Source organism: Pleuronectes platessa, chromosome 17 (genome assembly GCF_947347685.1).
Source record: "Pleuronectes platessa chromosome 17, fPlePla1.1, whole genome shotgun sequence".
Lineage (NCBI taxonomy): Eukaryota > Metazoa > Chordata > Actinopteri > Pleuronectiformes > Pleuronectidae > Pleuronectes > Pleuronectes platessa.
In genome coordinates, this window is record NC_070642.1 from 22,634,854 (window position 1) to 22,654,926 (window position 20,073).

The following is a 20,073-nucleotide window of genomic DNA, read 5'->3' on the forward strand; positions in this document are numbered from 1 at the left end:
CTTCACGCTGAGGGCCTCAGCTCTTGCCTCCTGCGGCAGAGCCTCGGCACACGGTCGACTTCCTCAGCTCGATCTTCATGGACTGGCCCTCGGCCCGCGACTCCAGCCGGGTCACCGTGGACACGCCCAGAACCGCCTTGCTGGTGGCTTTCACACCTTTTGACACCGGGATGCGTGTGGCCGCGCTGCGAGCTGACTGCACCTCCGACCCGGGCTGGAAAGGACACAGCGAGTTAACATGAGACACAGGGTAGGACGTGTTTGACTGGGTTCATTCACACCTGAAGGAGTGTTAACCGTGGCTGCAGGACTCTCTGGGAGGTTTCTCTGTTTATCTGGAGTTTCTGAAGTGCAAAAAGTCAAACTGGTCATTTTGTGCCCTTGTTTGGTTAAAAGGAGGATGTTTGTCAGTTGGGGGAATTGTCTGTTTGTCTGAGATCATTCCAGTGATCTCATACCAGGGACATCATACTCTTATAAATCAGCTGTGTGTACCTGGAGAGAGGACTATCTACGGAGCACACGCCACCTGAATGCATTTTGAAACGTTTCAGAAGAAACTGAAATGTAAGAAAAAGGAGGATTCAGATATTTCTACTTGTACATTTTAAGAGTAAATATGGCGTCTGTGCTGCTTTTCTACGTAGCATCAAAACATTCATATATCTTCAGACCTGCACTGAACTCAACACATGTTCCTGACATGTTCCTCACATGTGTGGAATGCCGGTGTGGACGAGCTGTAAACAACAACACTGATCTTTCCACAGCAGAAGTTATACGTCATGTCCCGCCTCCTGCTGCTCTACAGGCTCCGCCTCCTGCTGCTCTACAGGCTCCGCCCCCAGGCTCCGCCCCTCGCCTGGATGTTCCCCACATGTTCCTGTTGTTGTGAACGAGTCGGACCCGACAACCTGCTGCTGCTTCACAAACACTAACTACACAACATGACCAGTCACTATCTTCTGAAGTTCCAGTCTGAAAACAGAGGAGGACATGAGGCGGTGCTCACCACTGATTGTGTCGGTCTGGGAGCTGCTGTGTTGACGGGTGTGATTGTGATGCTGCTGGTCATCTTGCTCGTCTTTCCCGTGGCGGTCTGGCGTTGGGAGCGGAGAACTGTTCCTGTTGATGTTTCTGAGCTCAAAGCCTGATGTCTGAGCGTCAGCACAGGACTGCTGCCCCCCTCAGACGGCCTCTTGAACTGCGGACCCAGGTGGATGTGGATCTTATTGTCCTCTGTTGTGATGATGTTGCTGTTGTAGTTCCTGACGTGTGGAGGCCCAGGTTGCGTCTCGGGGGTCATCTTGATCACGGTGCGGCCTGTGGTCATTTCGTGAGGCTCAGGTGAAGCACATGCTTCTGCCACAGGCGTGGTGCTGACGGTGATGATGGACACTGGAGACTGAAGGCGGCCTGAGCTGCTGCCGGTGCTCTTCTCTGGACTCTTAGCCCTGGAGATGGTGGTTATTGTTACTGGAGAGTTGGCTCCATCGAGACGTCCCATCGCGTCACAGGCTTTGCTCCTTGAGGTCACGGTCGTGGGCTTGGGGACGATTGTGATCCGAGGCTTCTGAAGGCCGAGCGTTGGGATGATGGTGGTGCTGGAGAAGAAATCCTCGGCTCTCGGGCTGCTGATCTCCAAGGTGGCCGTGCTGTTGTCGTGGTTCGGGGTCACTCGGATATGCAGAGGCTGGCCTGGCTTCTGGGACATGGTCATTTCCGGTGAGAGCAGAGAGGACAGCCCGTTGCTCCTCACAGGACTCGTCTGATTGAGCGTGACGGCCTCTTTCTTCTTCATCCAAGGTACCCAGGATTTTCTTGCCCCCAGCTCGGCAGACGCTGGAGGGTATCGTTCCAGAACCGTTGGCCTCTTGAGACCTCGTTGTCTGAGGTTGCTCATCAAGTGGTTTTCCTCAAGGACGGACTTTCTGATAAATCCCGCTGTCGTCTCGTCCTCAGCAGGATGGCTGGCCACCAGGTCAGTCTGCACTGCTGTGGATGTAACCGGAACATCCACCATCCTCCTGCCGTTCATACCAGGCCTCAGGGCCCGGCTGTAGCACTTGGTGGACTCCAGCTCCTTGGTGAGACAGTCCACTTCTTGAAACATGCTCCTCTTCTTCTCTTCCTCCTCCATGAACCTCCGCTGCAGGACCGAGTAGTCCACCTGCAGCTGGGAGAGCTGGTCCTCCTTGTTCATCAGTTCGTGGATCTTCTCCTTCAGGGCCTGGACGTGGGCCTGCAGCTCCCGGGTTCTTGCCTCCTCCATCTTGCAGCGAGCTCTCAGCTCAGCCTCGGGACTCACGACTTCGCCTTTCTCTATTGCTTTGTTTCGGGCAATCTGACTTTTCATTTCTTCCAGCAGCTTTGAGAGGCTGTTTGCTTTGTCCTGCTCTGTTCTGAATTTCTTCTCCAGTAAATCATACTCGTCCTCTGTTTTCATTAAATCTCCCTCCACCACCTCCAGTTGTTTGAGCCGGCTCTTAAGTCTCTCAGTTTCTAGCGTGAGCTCTTTGACTTTGTTGTCTTCATCTGGATTCTTGTAATTGTCCCTGTTGGCCCACTTCCTCTGCATGTCCCTCTCCGTCTCCTCCAGTCTGTCCATTCTTATTTTCATGCCACTTAGCTTGTTATTTAGCTCCCTACACTTTTCCTCTTCACTTGCCAGTTGGGTTTTCAACTCATCCTTCTCTTGGGCCAGACTTGTCACTTTAACCTCCATCTCTGTCTTGAATTTGAGAAGCTTCTTGCTCTCGTCGATCAGCTTCTCTGTGACCTCTGTGACCTTGCCCTGCTCCGCTTTAAACATCTTACTCAAATCATCCCTTCTCTGTTCTTCCTGTTTTAGTCTCTCCGCCATGTTTTTTCTTTCGTCGACCATAATGACCGTGAAGGATTTCAACTTTACGAGATCGTCTTTGAGGAGCATTTCTGTCTTCTCAAACTTTGACTCTGATGCTTCCAGTTCTTTCAGTCGGGTTTTCAATGTCTCCAGCTCAGCAGCCAGATCCTTCACAACACGTTTCTCTCTCTCCAGGTTCGTATGAAGCTGGGAACACTCTGTTTTGCTCTTGTTGAAAGCTCCCTCCAGTTTCTCCAGTTCAACCGTTCTCCTCTGCAGTGTATCCACGTCCAGCCTCAGCTCCACACTGTGGTTCTCCTCCTCCTGCAGCCTCTTCCTCAGCTCCCGGCACTGACCCTCTGTTTTAGTGATCTCCTCATCTTTACCCTCCATCTCCAGCACTCTCTTCCTCAGAGTCTCCAGCTCGGCCATCAGAGCGGAGTTGCCACACTCCCCTTTGCTGATCTTGTCCCTCAGCTCCTGCAGGTCCTCCTCAGATCTCTGCAGCACTTGGTTTCTTTCCTCCAGCTCCTCGATCTTGTGAGCCAGTCCCGCCAGCTTCAGCCTCAGCTGTCGGCTTTGTGACTCTTGGTTTCCCAGCTTTGAGGTCATCTCTTCGTGCTCCTGTGTGAACTTGGCCGCTCTGTGCTCCAGCTCGGCCTCCAGTTTGAGGACCTTCTGGCCTTCCTCCTTGGCGCCGTCAGTCACGGTGGCCAAGCGCTGCTCTTTTTCCTGCAGCTTCTGAGCGAGGTCCTGGATCTTCTGGCTCTGCTGGTCGATCTGCTCGATGTGCAGCTGCCGTTCGTCCACCAACATCAGGGCAAAGGACTTGAGCTTCACCAGCTCCGCTCGGACCTTCTCCAGCCTCCTGCTGTGGTCCTTGTCCTTACGAGCCTGGTAGGCCTTTTCCTGCTCGAGCAGCCGTTTGAGTCTAACAAACAAACAGAAGAAAACAACGAGCAGAAAGTGAATATCAAACTAAAAAATATTGTTTCAGTGCAGATGCCATCAATCCTGAATCCATTTCACTTCAAAATGTGACAAACATGCTCACAATCATGAAAGATTAGACACAGAAAAGGAATCGTTAGGGTTCCATCTCCTCATGTGAGAACGTTGTGAGTTTGACATCACATCTGGCGAACAAATAAAAACCAACAACTGTAGTTTCTTTTGTTTCTGTGGACGTGGCGAGATCATAAAATAAACAGGATGAACGGGGGATCGACAGAAATGAAACGAGAAGCACATCAGGGCCTGAACCTTGGTGACTTCACTTGAGTAAAAGGGAAGAATCCCAGTGTGGAGCTGCTGGGATTTAGTCCATTCTGCTGGGACTTACTCAGATGATCAAGGTGAGAAGCTGGATTCATGTCTTTTAACAGATGATAAGAAAGTTGATTCAGAAATGTTTCCAACTTGTGAAGGTGCGAACACGAAGACTCACATTCAGAAGAGCACAACAAACACCACTAACCCTGCACACACGCACACTGACACACTGGAGCACACATGCTCACTGCAGCCAAGTTTAAACACTCATGTCTTTCCTCCTGGATTTGGTTTGAGCCGCATCTAAATTTCACGTCGTGTTCTGTCTGGAAGGGATTTTGTAAACTTATCCCCAAATGTTTTTTTAAAATGCATTTAGAAATTCATTTTTAAATAATAATGTAGTTTCTGGTTTGCACACGAGCGCATCCTTCTGAAACGTGCTTTTATTGAGATGATGAATCTCAAGATTGATTTGTTTCCATGTGGCTCAAACTGACTTTGACAAGACAGATTAAATATAAATCCGGTATGAATGAGCTGAAGCACCAGAATCCTCAGTTGTGTTGTTTTCTGCACTTTCACAGATTTTAACTTGAAAAGAACCAACAGGATGAAGCAATAACAGGAGGAACTGAAGAGCTGCCAACAGACTTCTGAGACTTTAACCTGTGTGGTGGATGTTTAGCTAATCTCTGCAGGAGTCTGCTTCTCGTCCTCGTGTTGCATTCAGGTCCCATCAGACTCTGAAGGTCTCCGCTGAACCGGTTTCACTGAACCTAACACAAAAGCTGGACTTACCAGCCCGTGGTGATGCAGGGAGGCTCGATCCACGTCTGAGTGTTTGTAAAGCGGAGCAGGAGCCACATGCTGCTGCTGGGAGCCTCACAGGATCCCACAGCCGGGGGAGGAGGGGCCCCCACTCTGCAGGGACTTAGCCATCACATTCCAAACATGTCATCAGTGGACAATGAAAAAGGTGGAAGCTGCTAAACAGCACCACTCCACTGGCTGGTGATGTCATCCCGGCCTCCATATATGGTGCACGGAGGCGCTGCCCCTGTGTGGACGAGGAGGAGGAGGAGGAGGAGGAGGAGGAGATCAAAGCTCTCGAGCTCTTCCTCTTCTTTCATACCGTTTCTGATTTCCCCCCCCTCGGCCGAGAGGAACAAGGTGCAACATAAGTAGTGAAGTTGAAACTTGTCTTATCTCTTTGTTCTGCTTCTTGTCCTCTTCCCAGTGTGCGTCTCCAGTTTGACCCAGTTGTCTCCCAGCAGAGTTTCCAGGGCACCGCAGCAACAATGCAGGGCGGGACGTTTTGTCTTGGAGAGGACAAAGATCAGTCTCTCTCATTATCTCGCCCTGTGTCGTGCAGAGGCAGAGCTCAGGGATTTGAACCCGGCGGCTGGGCTGTGAGCTCATGGCTTCAGACGGCAGAGGAGGCCTGTGGTTCCCTGAATGAGCCAAATATGAGCCGAGCAAAGAGTTCACAGATGCAGAGGCTTTCTGTCGCTGCTCCGCATTATCACAAATACATGTTCTTCACAAACGTCCTCACATGGCTCCGACAGTCGACTTCACTCGGCTGCTTCGTCTGTTTCACACGAGTCTCACTGGATCAAATCCTCGTCTGTCTTCTAGCTGAGAAGATGCTTTACTTTCTGTTATTCCAGCTGCACTAAATCTAATTTATCCCCTAATTGATGGTTCGATTGTTTTTACATATCATAGGAATAGAAAACAATAAAATAAAATAAAAAGAATTCAACACAATCTTCTGTCTGAACCTTAACGAGCCTGACGAGGAGTATAACAAAGACTAAAACCAAGTTTTATTTAAAATCTTTTGCCGAACACGACCCAATGAGTCAGAGCCCTTCTCTGGTGTCTGATGCAGATTTGGTCTTTGTGTTCTCTTCTGGATGGAGATGATGATCTGAAGCTAATTACTCACATCCTCATTAACATTCAGAACCGAACAAGGAGCAGGAAGAGGAGCAGGAGGAGGAGGAGGAGGAGGAGGAGGAGGAGCAGTTGTCCTCGGAAGCATTTTCAACATGAATCTGATTTGTTCACCACTGTAAAATTACAGAGCAGAAAAGCTACATTTCTGTGTAGACAGATGTGGTTTACTGGTTTGAATCCTCGATTCTCAGCCCCCACTAACCCCAAACTGGGATTAGGAGTCTCAGGACAGCCTGGAGGATAGGACTCATCTAACCTGATGCTGCTGCTTGTCCTTTGACGACTTTGTCTTCTAATCGTTACGTTTTAAAAGAAATGTTTCTGAACCTCAGCAACATCGTCACTGCAGCGTTGTGTTAAACCTGCAGTGACTCTTTTTGGCCACTCGGGGCAGACATTGAAATCACCTTTCTGCTGGTGACGTTGTTCCACAGCCGGTTTGAGACGTTTTGAGACATTTGAGACGTTTGAGACGTTTTGAGACGTTTTGAGACCTTTGAGACGTTTGAGACCACGATCAGTCACCAGGAGCGTCTGTGTTGAATGTGCTGAGGAATCTAAGTCCAGTATTTTAGCTCCATGTTTGGCCTCCACCACCTCCTGCAGCACACGCTTAACTTTATTAATACAGTTTAGTTTATATACGTTCAATTTAAAAGCTCTGACTCTTCTGTTTGTACTTCTTCACCGGGGGGGTTTTAGATTTAAAGAGTAGAAAGTTGGAGCTTTGTGCCGCTGGTTCCTGACGGCTACAGAGAAGTTTTATGGAGCATGTGGAGCAGATGTGATTCTGTGATGTTTTATTGTGAAGCTCTGTCTTGTCCTCGTCTCCCTCGTCTGGGACTTGAACTTCGGTTCGATCCACGTTTCAGGACGAGAGCTTTTCAGACGACACTTCACCAGGATTTGACATTAAGTGTGAAAACAAATGTTTGACTGCTTCAAGATTTTGGAATAAACAACTCCAGACTCCCTGAAGCAGATTCACAGGATGTGGAAGCCGCAGCACAGCAGGGGCCCCCCCGACCACAGAGCCCTGACACCTCATAACTTAACATCTCTGATTATATTTGGTGGAGTAAGCTCATATAATCTTTAGAGACATAGGCTTACACTTTCAAATATAAACAATGAGAAGACTCGGTGGCACAGAGCAGCACATCCCATCATCTCAACCTCCTACACAAACCCAGACTCACACACACACACACACACACACACACAGACACACACACACAGACAGACTCACACGGAGGCCTCACCTCTCCCGCTCCTGCTCCAGCAGGTTGGTGAAGTCGTCGCTCTTGTTCATGAAGTCGACGTGTTTGAGTTTCTCGTTGTCGAGATCGGCCACAGTGCGACGGTGACACTTCTCAGCCAATAGCAGCTGCTCCAGCATCCGTCTGTACGTCTCCTTCTGTTTGTCCTCCAGACGGTCCAACTGCAGAGGACACAGCCACGTTATCCTCTGTGTGTGTGTGTGTGTGTGTGTGTGTGTGTGTGTGTGTGTGAACAATGAGCATGAGATTTATTCTGAATATTTTCATGCTCACTGTTGTTCAGTCTTTTCACTGCAGACGTCTCTGAGCAGAACTAATTATATTCTATAAAATGTCTATTTTCTTCTTCTTTATTCTCTGGAGCTGAACTGATGCAGGTTCATTTCATTCAAGATGATTTCATGCTGCATTTACATGAATGAAGCTCAACACCAAAATAAAACTTCATATTTAACACGAGGCTCTGACGTGAAAACCACAAGAACAAACTCTGGGATTTGACCTTAAATATAAAAACTAATTATTGAGTCAGTTATTTATTCTCTTGAAATAAAAACTGTTTCAGTGCATAAATTGATTAAATTCTGTTGAACAATATTCAAGAATAAACTGCAGCTGCCTCTCTCCCTCTAGTCCTGAGGAACATGAGTGCCCCCCCCCCCCCCCCCCCTCACCTCGGCCATGGGCTTCTCGTAGACGTCCTCCGTGCCGTGGTGGCCGGGTCCGAGCAGCCCGTCCCTCTGCAGCGCCTGCAGGGGTTTGGTGGCCACGGCTGAACCGTAGTGGGCCTCCAGCGCCTGGGGCCTGGTCCTGTCCGACTTCAGGAGGCCGATCATGTCCTCTCTGGCCTGAGGGGACAGGACAGGTCTCAATCCACACTCAGGGCTCATGAGAGACGAGGGAACAGCAACACGACACTGAAACAGGTTTGGGTTTGTCTGGGCTTTGATTTTGTACTGAACCGTGTGATTGAGCTGAAACCAGTGGGAAGCTGCTTCATATGGACCTCTAGTCCTGCTTGTGCCAGCAGAGGGAGCTGTTCCCTTCAGTCTACGTCTCGTTCATCTCATGATACCAGGCCTCACACACATAATCTTTACACCAACATGTGGAATCTTCCATCGTAACATCGTCTCCGCTCAACATTTAGAAACAAGATGTTTAATATGGATCTGCCTCAAACACAGTTTCCTCCATGTCTGTGCAGGATTTACCCAGAAACACGAGAATCTGCATCTATCTGAAATCCTGCAGAATAAAAACATGTGTGTGTTGCTGATGGAAATACTCAAAACGCCCAAACAGACGAGCGGCAGCAGCTTCCTGTCTCTCTGCTGTTTATAGATGTGGCTCCATTCGAAAACCCTATCAGGGAGGAGCCGGTGTCTCTGCTGTTTCCACTCGGACCCGTCGCCTGCTGTGAAATGTGAATCTGTCTCAGCTCTGGAACACTAATGTTGAGCTGCTTTAGGGAGAAACCATCAGAGTTGTTTCTGTAAATGAGAGAATCTCCAGTTGAGTTCTCTGGCAGGAGAAAGTCCAGAAGAAGTCCAGAGCTCACAGACAGCCCTCGAGTGTCGTCTTTAATAACGTTTCTCCTTCACCGCTGGAAGTCCAGTTACGACTGATAGGAACCAATCAGGAAGAGAACGTCTCAGCTTCACTTCCTCCAGACACGTCTCGAGTTTTCAAACTAGTTTACAAAAGTCTTGCATTGAGTTAAGAAATCTCCAGAGTGATGTGGACAGCAGGCGTCAATAAGAACGTTTCTCTGCCAATCCAGATGTTTTGGGCTGTTAACGATTATTAATTAAAGTCTGAACTTTTTCATCATGGAGACTTTATATCTTGAGTTATGTATAAAAACTGTTTGATGAATCAGAAAGTGATCAAACTCTCACCTGAACTTCTCCCTCCATGATCCCCAGCAGGTGGAGCAGGTCCTTCTTGGTCAGATCTAGCGTTGTCGTCTTGCCGGTCTCTGCAGATCTCTGAGGTTTCTTCATCACGCCCGCTCTACCGTCCTTCATCTTCCTCTTCATCAGCTCCGGGGTGTTTTCCTGCTCCTCCTCCTCCTCTTGCTGCTGCTTGATGAAGCCTTTCGTGGGCTGGATGTGTTCCTGGTCTGGACCCATGGTGCAGTTCCTGGATCTCATCTCTATTCCTCAGCCTGTGAGAAGAGACGGCAGCAGAGGAAACTTATGTTAAAGATTTGGAAACGTTCCCTGTTGTTGTGTTTATTCATTTATACATCTTGAAAACAGAGAGAATTCTTCATCGTCTCTCGTCTTCTCTAGTTTTTAAAGCAACACATCTCATGAATCTGCTGCGGTGATGTCATCGCTCAGGAGTGAGACGCAGCTTTCGTGTCTCAAACAATCGACCGGGTCACACGGGAGAATAAAAGCAGAAATCTAACGTCCACATGGTCAATTTGACAGTTTGATCATGATTCAGGTCGATGAAGTCAAATCCGAGTCAAAGCAGAGATCCATCAGACACCTCTTGAACACCAGGGAAGTGAAGCCCGACACCGTCCACAGAAAACAAGCAGTCTACAGCCATCGGATCTGGAAGAGGCCAAAGTTCCCAGAGGCCGCAGCTCTGGATGAAAGCAGCCGGTGACTCAGCCAGAGAAAATCCTGGCAGCCGAGCGGCAGCAACCACATTAGCACCGCTTGTTATTAATAGTTGTTTCAGAGGAGATCTCCCAGGCATCATAATACAGAGCTGCCCCCTTTTCTCTGTCTGTGACGGTCAGGGACCTGGACGAGGAGCCGGAGGGTCAGTGTGAAGCCGAGAGGATCCTGAGGCTGCAGCAGGAGGGTCGAGAGCAGGAGGGAGTTCTGAGCTGCTCTGTATTTACTGAGTGTACACAACATGAGCAACAACATGAGCAACAACATGAGCAACAACATGAGCAACAACATGAGCAATAACATGAGAAACAACATGAGCAACAACATGAGCAACAACATGAGCAACAACATGAGAAACAACATGAGAAACAACATGAGAAACAACATGAGAAATAACATGAGAAACAACATGAGCAACAACATGAGAAACAACATGAGAAACAACATGAGAAACAACATGAGAAATAACATGAGCGACAACATGAGCAACAACATGAGAAATAACATGAGAAACAACATGAGAAACAACATGAGAAACAACATGAGAAATAACATGAGCAACAACATGAGAAACAACATGAGAAACAACATGAGCAACAACATGAGAAACAACATGAGAAACAACATGAGAAACAACATGAGAAATAACATGAGCAACAACATGAGCGACAACATGAGAAACAACATGAGCAACAACATGAGAAACAACATGAGAAACAACATGAGCAACAACATGAGAAACAACATGAGCAACAACATGAGCAACAACATGAGAAATAACATGAGAAACAACATGAGCAACAACATGAGCAACAACATGAGCAACAACATGAGAAATAACATGAGCGACAACATGAGCAACAACATGAGAAACAACATGAGAAACAACATGAGAAACAACATGAGAAACAACATGAGAAACAACATGAGCAACAACATGAGCAACAACATGAGCGACAACATGAGCAACAACATGAGAAATAACATGAGAAACAACATGAGCAACAACATGAGCAACAACATGAGCAACAACATGAGAAATAACATGAGCGACAACATGAGCAACAACATGAGCAACAACATGAGAAACAACATGAGAAATAACATGAGCGACAACATGAGCAACAACATGAGAAACAACATGAGAAACAACATGAGAAACAACATGAGAAACAACATGAGAAACAACATGAGAAATAACATGAGCAACAACATGAGCGACAACATGAGAAACAACATGAGAAACAACATGAGAAACAACATGAGAAATAACATGAGCGACAACATGAGCGACAACATGAGAAACAACATGAGAAACAACATGAGAAACAACATGAGAAATAACATGAGCAACAACATGAGCGACAACATGAGAAACAACATGAGAAACAACATGAGAAACAACATGAGAAATAACATGAGCGACAACATGAGCAACAACATGAGAAATAACATGAGAAACAACATGAGAAACAACATGAGAAACAACATGAGAAATAACATGAGCAACAACATGAGCGACAACATGAGAAACAACATGAGCAACAACATGAGCAACAACATGAGCAACAACATGAGCAACAACATGAGCAACAACATGAGAAACAACATGAGAAACAACATGAGAAACAACATGAGAAATAACATGAGCAACAACATGAGCGACAACATGAGAAACAACATGAGAAACAACATGAGAAACAACATGAGAAATAACATGAGCGACAACATGAGCAACAACATGAGAAATAACATGAGAAACAACATGAGAAACAACATGAGAAACAACATGAGAAATAACATGAGCAACAACATGAGCGACAACATGAGAAACAACATGAGCAACAACATGAGAAACAACATGAGAAACAACATGAGAAACAACATGAGAAATAACATGAGAAACAACATGAGCAACAACATGAGCAACAACATGAGCAACAACATGAGCAACAACATGAGCAACAACATGAGAAACAACATGAGAAACAACATGAGAAACAACATGAGAAACAACATGAGCGACAACATGAGCAACAACATGAGAAATAACATGAGATACAACATGAGAAACAACATGAGATACAACATGAGCAACAACATGAGAAACAACATGAGAAACAACATGAGCGACAACATGAGCAACAACATGAGAAACAACATGAGAAACAACATGAGCAACAACATGAGCAACAACATGAGCAACAACATGAGAAACAACATGAGCAACAACATGAGCAACAACATGAGCAACAACATGAGCAACAACATGAGCGACAACATGAGCAACAACATGAGAAATAACATGAGAAACAACATGAGCAACAACATGAGAAACAACATGAGCAACAACATGAGCAACAACATGAGCAACAACATGAGCAACAACATGAGAAACAACATGAGCAACAACATGAGAAATAACATGAGAAACAACATGAGCAACAACATGAGAAACAACATGAGCAACAACATGAGCAACAACATGAGCAACAACATGAGCAACAACATGAGAAACAACATGAGAAACAACATGAGAAACAACTTGAGAAACAACATGAGAAACAACATGAGCGACAACATGAGCAACAACATGAGAAATAACATGAGAAACAACATGAGAGACAACATGAGAAACAACATGAGAAACAACATGAGAAACAACTTGAGAAACAACACAAGCAACAACACGAGAAACAACATGAGAAACAACATGAGAAACAACATGAGCAACAACATGAGCAACAACATGACAACAACATGAGAAACAACATGAGCAACAACATGAGCAACAACATGAGCAACAACATGAGAAACAACATGAGCAACAACATGAGCAACAACATGAGAAACAACATGAGAAACAACATGAGAGACAACATGAGCGACAACATGAGAAACAACATGAGAAACAACATGAGAGACAACATGAGCGACAACATGAGCGACAACATGAGCGACAACATGAGCGACAACATGAGAAACAACATGAGCGACAACATGAGTGACAACATGAGCAACAACATGAGCAACAACATGAGCAACAACATGAGCAACAACATGAGCAACAACATGAGCAACAACATGAGAAACAACACGAGCAACAACATGAGAAACAACATGAGAAACAACATGAGAAACAACATGAGCAACAACATGAGCAACAACATGACAACAACATGAGAAACAACATGAGCAACAACATGAGCAACAACATGAGCAACAACATGAGAAACAACATGAGCAACAACATGAGCAACAACATGAGAAACAACATGAGCAACAACATGAGCAACAACATGAGCAACAACATGAGCAACAACATGAGCAACAACATGAGAAACAACACGAGCAACAACATGAGAAACAACATGAGAAACAACATGAGAAACAACATGAGCAACAACATGAGCAACAACATGACAACAACATGAGAAACAACATGAGCAACAACATGAGCAACAACATGAGCAACAACATGAGAAACAACATGAGCAACAACACAAGCAACAACACGAGAAACAACATGAGAAACAACATGAGAAACAACATGAGCAACAACATGAGCAACAACATGACAACAACATGAGAAACAACATGAGCAACAACATGAGCAACAACATGAGCAACAACATGAGAAACAACATGAGCAACAACATGAGCAACAACATGAGAAACAACATGAGAAACAACATGAGAGACAACATGAGCGACAACATGAGAAACAACATGAGAAACAACATGAGAGACAACATGAGCGACAACATGAGCGACAACATGAGCGACAACATGAGCGACAACATGAGAAACAACATGAGCGACAACATGAGTGACAACATGAGCAACAACATGAGCAACAACATGAGCAACAACATGAGCAACAACATGAGCAACAACATGAGCAACAACATGAGCAACAACATGAGCAACAACATGAGCAACAACATGAGCAACAACATGAGAAACAACATGAGAAACAACATGAGAGACAACATGAGCGACAACATGAGAAACAACATGAGAAACAACATGAGAGACAACATGAGCGACAACATGAGCGACAACATGAGCGACAACATGAGCGACAACATGAGAAACAACATGAGCGACAACATGAGTGACAACATGAGCAACAACATGAGCAACAACATGAGCAACAACATGAGCAACAACATGAGCAACAACATGAGCAACAACATGAGCAACAACATGAGAAACAACACGAGCAACAACACGAGCAACAACATGAGCAACAACATGAGCTGTTTGGTTTGTGTCTACACGTCTCTCCTGTGCAGCGAATGGGAATAAACCCAAAATATCAGAGGCCCAATAAATGTCCAATTGTGTCTTGGTCGTCCTGCAGATATTTGTGAGACGTGATGAAGCTAAACGTGTCTCTGTGATCACGCCTCAGGCAGCTGGGACCCAGTGGACACACGAGAGGGGACCAGCAGCAGTGGGTCAGAAAGATCGTCCAACAACAGGTTTGAAACCGGGATCAACGTGTCGCCACAGATTTAAGAGTCGTGACCTAATGTCTCTTTCACAACTGTCGTGTTAAAAACTCAATTGAAGAATTCTGTTAGTTTTCTTTACAGATATAATGTCTTCAAACATATTTAATCAACATATGGGTGTATTTGACACGCTAACACCCTGATGTCACGCTACACACCGAGGGAGAGTCAGCACATTGTTAAACTTCTCAAATCAGTTAAATATAAATCACACATTGCAGGACGGAGATAAAAGACAGAAATAAAAGCAGATGGACCTCGACGTGCGTGAGGATGAGTTGACATTTTCAAATAAGAGCTCAAATAGTTTCATCTGTGATTATTCCCGTGGTTGAAAAATCAAAGTGTGAAGAGTCTGTTGTGGGTTCTTCTTCTGATGTCATGTGCTCGTTGTGTAAACGCTCCAAGCAGCTGATCTGGGAGATGGATCCTGGGCAGCAGCTGTTTGTCTGGTCAAATCTCAACAGGGTATTTTTAGGGTCTCCCCTCGCTGGAGTCCAACAAAGGTTTCAAGGCTATCACTGGAGAAGTCACCAGCAGCTCCTCGGATTCCTGAGCCACACATTCACAGCTGCAGCGCAGGTTCTGCTCCACAACAACACACAACGTCAACACACAACGTCAACAAACAGCCGCTGACGCATCATCAGGTTCAAACACGTCAGTGACTCATCAGAGGTCACATCCCCACGATGGTGCATGGAAACCAGCACTGAGTGGAGACACGTCCCTGACACCCAGTCACATCCACTGGTGGCATCTTACTGGGTGCAGGAGAACACATGAGAGAGCTCAACACAAAGACACATGTAAACACAGGGAGGTGCTGAAAGGATCCAGGAGCCTACAGTGAGGAACCTGTAGATCTGGATTCATCACTGGACTCTCTGCTCATAATGAAAGAGATTCCTATAGATTACTTTTATTCATAAATATACGTACTGCTTTGGAAGTAACTCTTCGACCTCTGTGTTTTTCATGATTTAGACATGTCAAGTTGAGATGTGACCATATAAGGCAGCGGTCAGGAGGTCTGGTGTAACTCAGCATGACGGGAAAGTGAAGTCAGTGATCTGTGCTGCTGCAGGACTTCAGATCCACGGATGAATAACTGATCTCCTGGAGAACAGCCATTAATCCACTGTTTCTTATTTGTTCCTTTGTTAAATCTCTAAAGCTAGAACTGGATCAGGCCCCATTTTAATTTGTCTTATTGTAAATCAGATTGATTGGATTTAAAACATTGTGTGAGCTCAGTTACTGAAGAAATATGCAGACACATCATTTTTAAATCTTTTTCCTCGTCCAGTTCAAACCAAAACTGGAACTTCATCCAGCAGATGAGCCTGAGACATGAAGCTTCTCAGGAAGGTAAAATACAGTTTGATGATTTCCAGGTCGGGCAACTTCTTACATCTGCTGCAGGTCACTGAGTCGCAGAATCACAAGAACCACCTGAATCACCAGAACCACCAGAATCACCAGAATCACCAGAATCACCATCCAGCTGGTATCATGGGTCTGTGGGGAAATGACTGCTGTCTGTGCTGTTTGCATGAGAACAAAGATAATACAATAAAACAGAGAGTAAAAGGTTAAAATATGTGATAAGTGAATTCATATTTGTGGGCCGAGACGAAGCAGGTTTTCAAACTCCCAGCGGTTTGCTCAAGAGCTCTAATCAGCGCTGACCGGTCCAGGGTAGTGACATCAGCGAGCAGCAGCCGAGCCTCACATGCCTCCTGCATGGAATGAGCATGAGGTCACTTCCCTCATAAAGAGATAGAGGGGAGGAGGTGTGGGGGAGGAGGGGGGGAGTCCACTTTTTACATTTATGAGCCAGTCAGCTCCTGAACATGATTCATCTCAAGTGGTCGGTGGTCCAACCCAGCAGCTGCTTAACGTGAGAAATGACTCATGAGATCAGCTCGTCCAATCAGAGGCCGCAGAGAGAAAGAGAAACTGGTGAAAGGTGCAAGAAATCTGTCAAATCAGAGCAGGAGGAGATTAAAGCTGAGCATCCATAACAGAATCTTATCACAATCAGACTTTGCCCAATAAGTTTTTGAGTTGTGCTAAAGATAGATAACCTCCAGACTTTTATTATTAAACCGTGGAGACACTTCATTTCTTCCTCTGAACTAAACAGCATGAATCCAGGGATTCGACCTGGTGTCCACGTCCAGGCTGCTGCTGCTGTGATCGTGTGTTCGGGCCTTAAATACCACTCATGGTCCGAATGTCTCAAAATCCACAGCGACACAGTGGAACCAGGGCCGTGAGTAGCCGGTGCCTGGGCCCCTGAGCTGAGAGGGGCCCCCGGGGACGCCTGATCTACTGGCCACAACAGAAAGTTTAGACTTCATCACGTCGTTCCCATCGAATCAGAATCAGAATCAGAATCAGAAAGTATTTATTGCCAAGTAGGTTTACACTTCCAGGAATTTGCTCTGGTAATTGGTGCATACAATGAACATAGAAACATAAAAACACAATAAATACAACATCCACCAGGATGTTATGAGTGGCTTTTATACGCCCCCCCCCCCTCGGAACACAGGTCTCCTCGGGTCCCTGTTTTGTTGTCATGGGAACTGCAGCTGCTGTTATGAAACCAGACGCTGTCGAGCGTCCGTCACTGAACGAGCAGAGTGACCTCATGTTATCATCTGGCCTTGAGCTGGAAGACACAGGAACCAGATCACAAACTGGGAGAAGCAGCGAGAATCAAACCGACATCGAAGAGTTTCTGAGGAAGAACACAACGAAGCACTGACGAGGGAACAACAGAGGTTTCTCCAGGTCTCTGACAGAGGTCAGGGGTCAGGGGTCAGGGGTCAGAGACCTGGAGAAACACTGAAGACGCCACAAAGAACCACGAGGACGTTCATGTGGTGCATTTGAACTGATGAAGAGTACTGTGGAGTACTGGAGTACTGTGGAGTACTGTGGAGTACCGTAGTACTGTGGAGTACTGGAGTACTGGAGTACTGTGGAGTACTGGAGTACTGTGGAGTACTGTGGAGTACTGTGGAGTACTGTGGAGTACTGTAGTACTGTGGAGTACTGGAGTACTGGAGTACTGTGGAGTACTGGAGTACTGGAGTACTGTGGAGTACTGTGGAGTACTGGAGTACTGCAGATTACTGCGCTTGAAGGTGCTGATGCTGCTAGTGATACCATCATGATGTTTCCATGGCAACAAGATGAAGCTCTTCATTTATGATCTCCATTCAAACAGAAGGACTGCACCCCCCCCCCCCCCCCCCAACTGACAACACGCCCACGTCAGACCGCCGTCTACAAACCAATCAGAGTCGAGTACAGGTAGACGCAGCCCATAACTGATGATGATTAAAGACGTGGATTGTTTGATCCTCGTGACTCAACTCTTAGATCCGCCCCTCAGACGTAGCTCCGCCCCCATGCGTAGCTCCGCCCCTCGGCCCGGGCGCCACACAGCGTTCAGATCAGATCGTTCCCACGAAGCTTCTGCTCCATGTCTCTGCTGCTCGTGGAGAAAAGGTTGAAAACAACTGGTGCAATGAAAACAGGGGGAAAGTGAAGCTATAAATGGAGAGCTGGTCTCGGGAGACGTGGGCAGAGCAGTGCATGCTGGGTATGATAACACAGACGAGGTCGGGCCAAAGAGCTTCTCTGTTTATTGTTCGGATCAGACCGGGAACTTTTTCCAAATTTCCCCCGAGGGACAGGCTGTCCTGGCACTGGGACTGATTTAGTGCCCTTGAGCAAATCACTGAACCATCGCTGTGTCACTATTTAAATTAAATCTTTAAAGAAGAGTACAAAAGTAAAGCCACAGGGTCTCTATCGCCCCCTGGTGGCAGGCTGCAACACAGGCCTCCTCCATGTTAGCAGATGGGATCAAACCAGTCGTTTCAGCTCGTTCCTCTCTCACCGATGTTTGTTCAAGTTTCTGATCAGTTTGGTTTAATCAGTTATTTGAGACGTCATGATTGACAGCTGAGTCTGACTCTGGATTGGCCGAGCACATGTGGGTGGGACCTCGATACCCACGACTTCTGCTGCGTCATGTTAACTCTTCCTCCACATGACTCAGCGTCAAACCCAGCGACAGCAGCTCGTCCACAAACATTTATCAAATCTGAACGAAGCTTCATAATATCAGACTTCAACACTGACACACACACTTTACTTCACAATCAATAACTTAGAACAATACAACATTTTACTCAATATTATCACCCAACTTCTGTTATTGTGCTGCTATTATTGTTATTATATATCTGTGGTTTATTTAGTTTTGTATTCTGAATAAATAAATAACTCATACTTATTGAAACACTGAACAAAACAAGGAAAATAAATTACTGCTTATATATATTTTATTAGTGTATACATCTGGTTGTTTTGTTCAGTTATTCAGGTACTTTTGTATAATCCTGAGCTTCGTGTACTTTAATATATTATGTTACTTCACAGATTCATTTTGTTGAAACCTGTAAATACTTCCAGGGTCAAACTGCAGCTGTCGCCTGAACACATCAGGGACAATGACTCTATATTACATCAGGATATAATAATAACTCTGTAAACCAGCATCTATTCTTTCAACCCAGCATGTTTCAGCCGTGACTCCCAGAATGTGATGGGACGAAACCATCAAAATGTTGAATACATAAAATCAGGAAACGTGTCACAATTATCAAAATCCTTCTTCACTGTCCTGCTCAAAGAATATAAAAAATTATATGAAATAAATATCGTATAAATACTATATTTATATTTTGGATGGATTATGATTTTTGGTGTAAAATTAATACTTTTCTTGTTTTCAGAGACTTAAATTTAGTCTTTGATCGTCACAGTTTGATGTTTTTTCACTAAAGCTGAGTGTCGACCTTAAAAAGACGCTGATGACGTCACTCTTACCTGGTCACAGCTGCTCAGTCCACAAAATACAATCAGTCCAGGTTTGAGTTCTCTGACTCCACCTCCTCAGGTTCTCCTCCTCAGGTTCTCCTCCTCAGGTTCTCCTCCACAGGTTCTCCTCCTCGGTCAGAGTCTCACAGTCAGAGCTGAAGCTTCATCCTCTGTGACCTCAGGGGGCAAGAGAGCAACAGATACAAGTGACTGAGGAGAGAGAGAGAGAGAGAGAGACTGTCCTTCTTTCAGTTGAAATAAAATCCCTTGTTCTTTTCTCTCTGAGTCTCGGCTCTATATTTAACCTCAGTCTGTGTTTCAGCTTCTCCCACTGACGCTTTCCAAAACCCAACAGCTGAACTATCAGAGCAGGACCGCTCCTCGTCCTCTAAACTCCTCCTCTTTCTCCTCTTCCTCCTCCTCTAACACCTCCCAGTTAACCTCCTCTTCCTCTAACTCCTCCCATTTCTGCTATTTCTCCTCCTCCTCCTCCCCTTCCTCCTCTTTCCCCTCTCATACCTACCTCTTTCTCCACGTTCTCCTCCTTCTCTTCCTCCTCCTCCTCCTCCTCCTCCTCCTCCTCCTCCTCTTCCTCCTCTTGGTCTTCCTCCTCCTCCTCCTCCTCACTTGGCTCAGTTTCTGTCTGA

The 20,073-nt window shown here is 45.9% G+C and overlaps 1 protein-coding gene across 1 annotated transcript; it reads right to left on the minus strand.

The window, feature by feature from the left end:
• Positions 1–16: 16 nt before the first annotated feature.
• LOC128459874 (filamin-A-interacting protein 1) lies at positions 17–19,847 on the minus strand. The gene is made up of 6 exons (XM_053444800.1): positions 19,436–19,847; positions 9,264–9,532; positions 8,037–8,210; positions 7,345–7,523; positions 1,013–3,776; positions 17–214 (listed from the first exon to the last, which is right to left on the minus strand). Exons 2-6 carry the CDS (start codon positions 9,516–9,518, stop codon positions 17–19), a joined length of 3,570 nt encoding a protein of 1,189 aa, XP_053300775.1. The 5' UTR covers positions 9,519–9,532; positions 19,436–19,847.
• Positions 19,848–20,073: the final 226 nt, after the last annotated feature.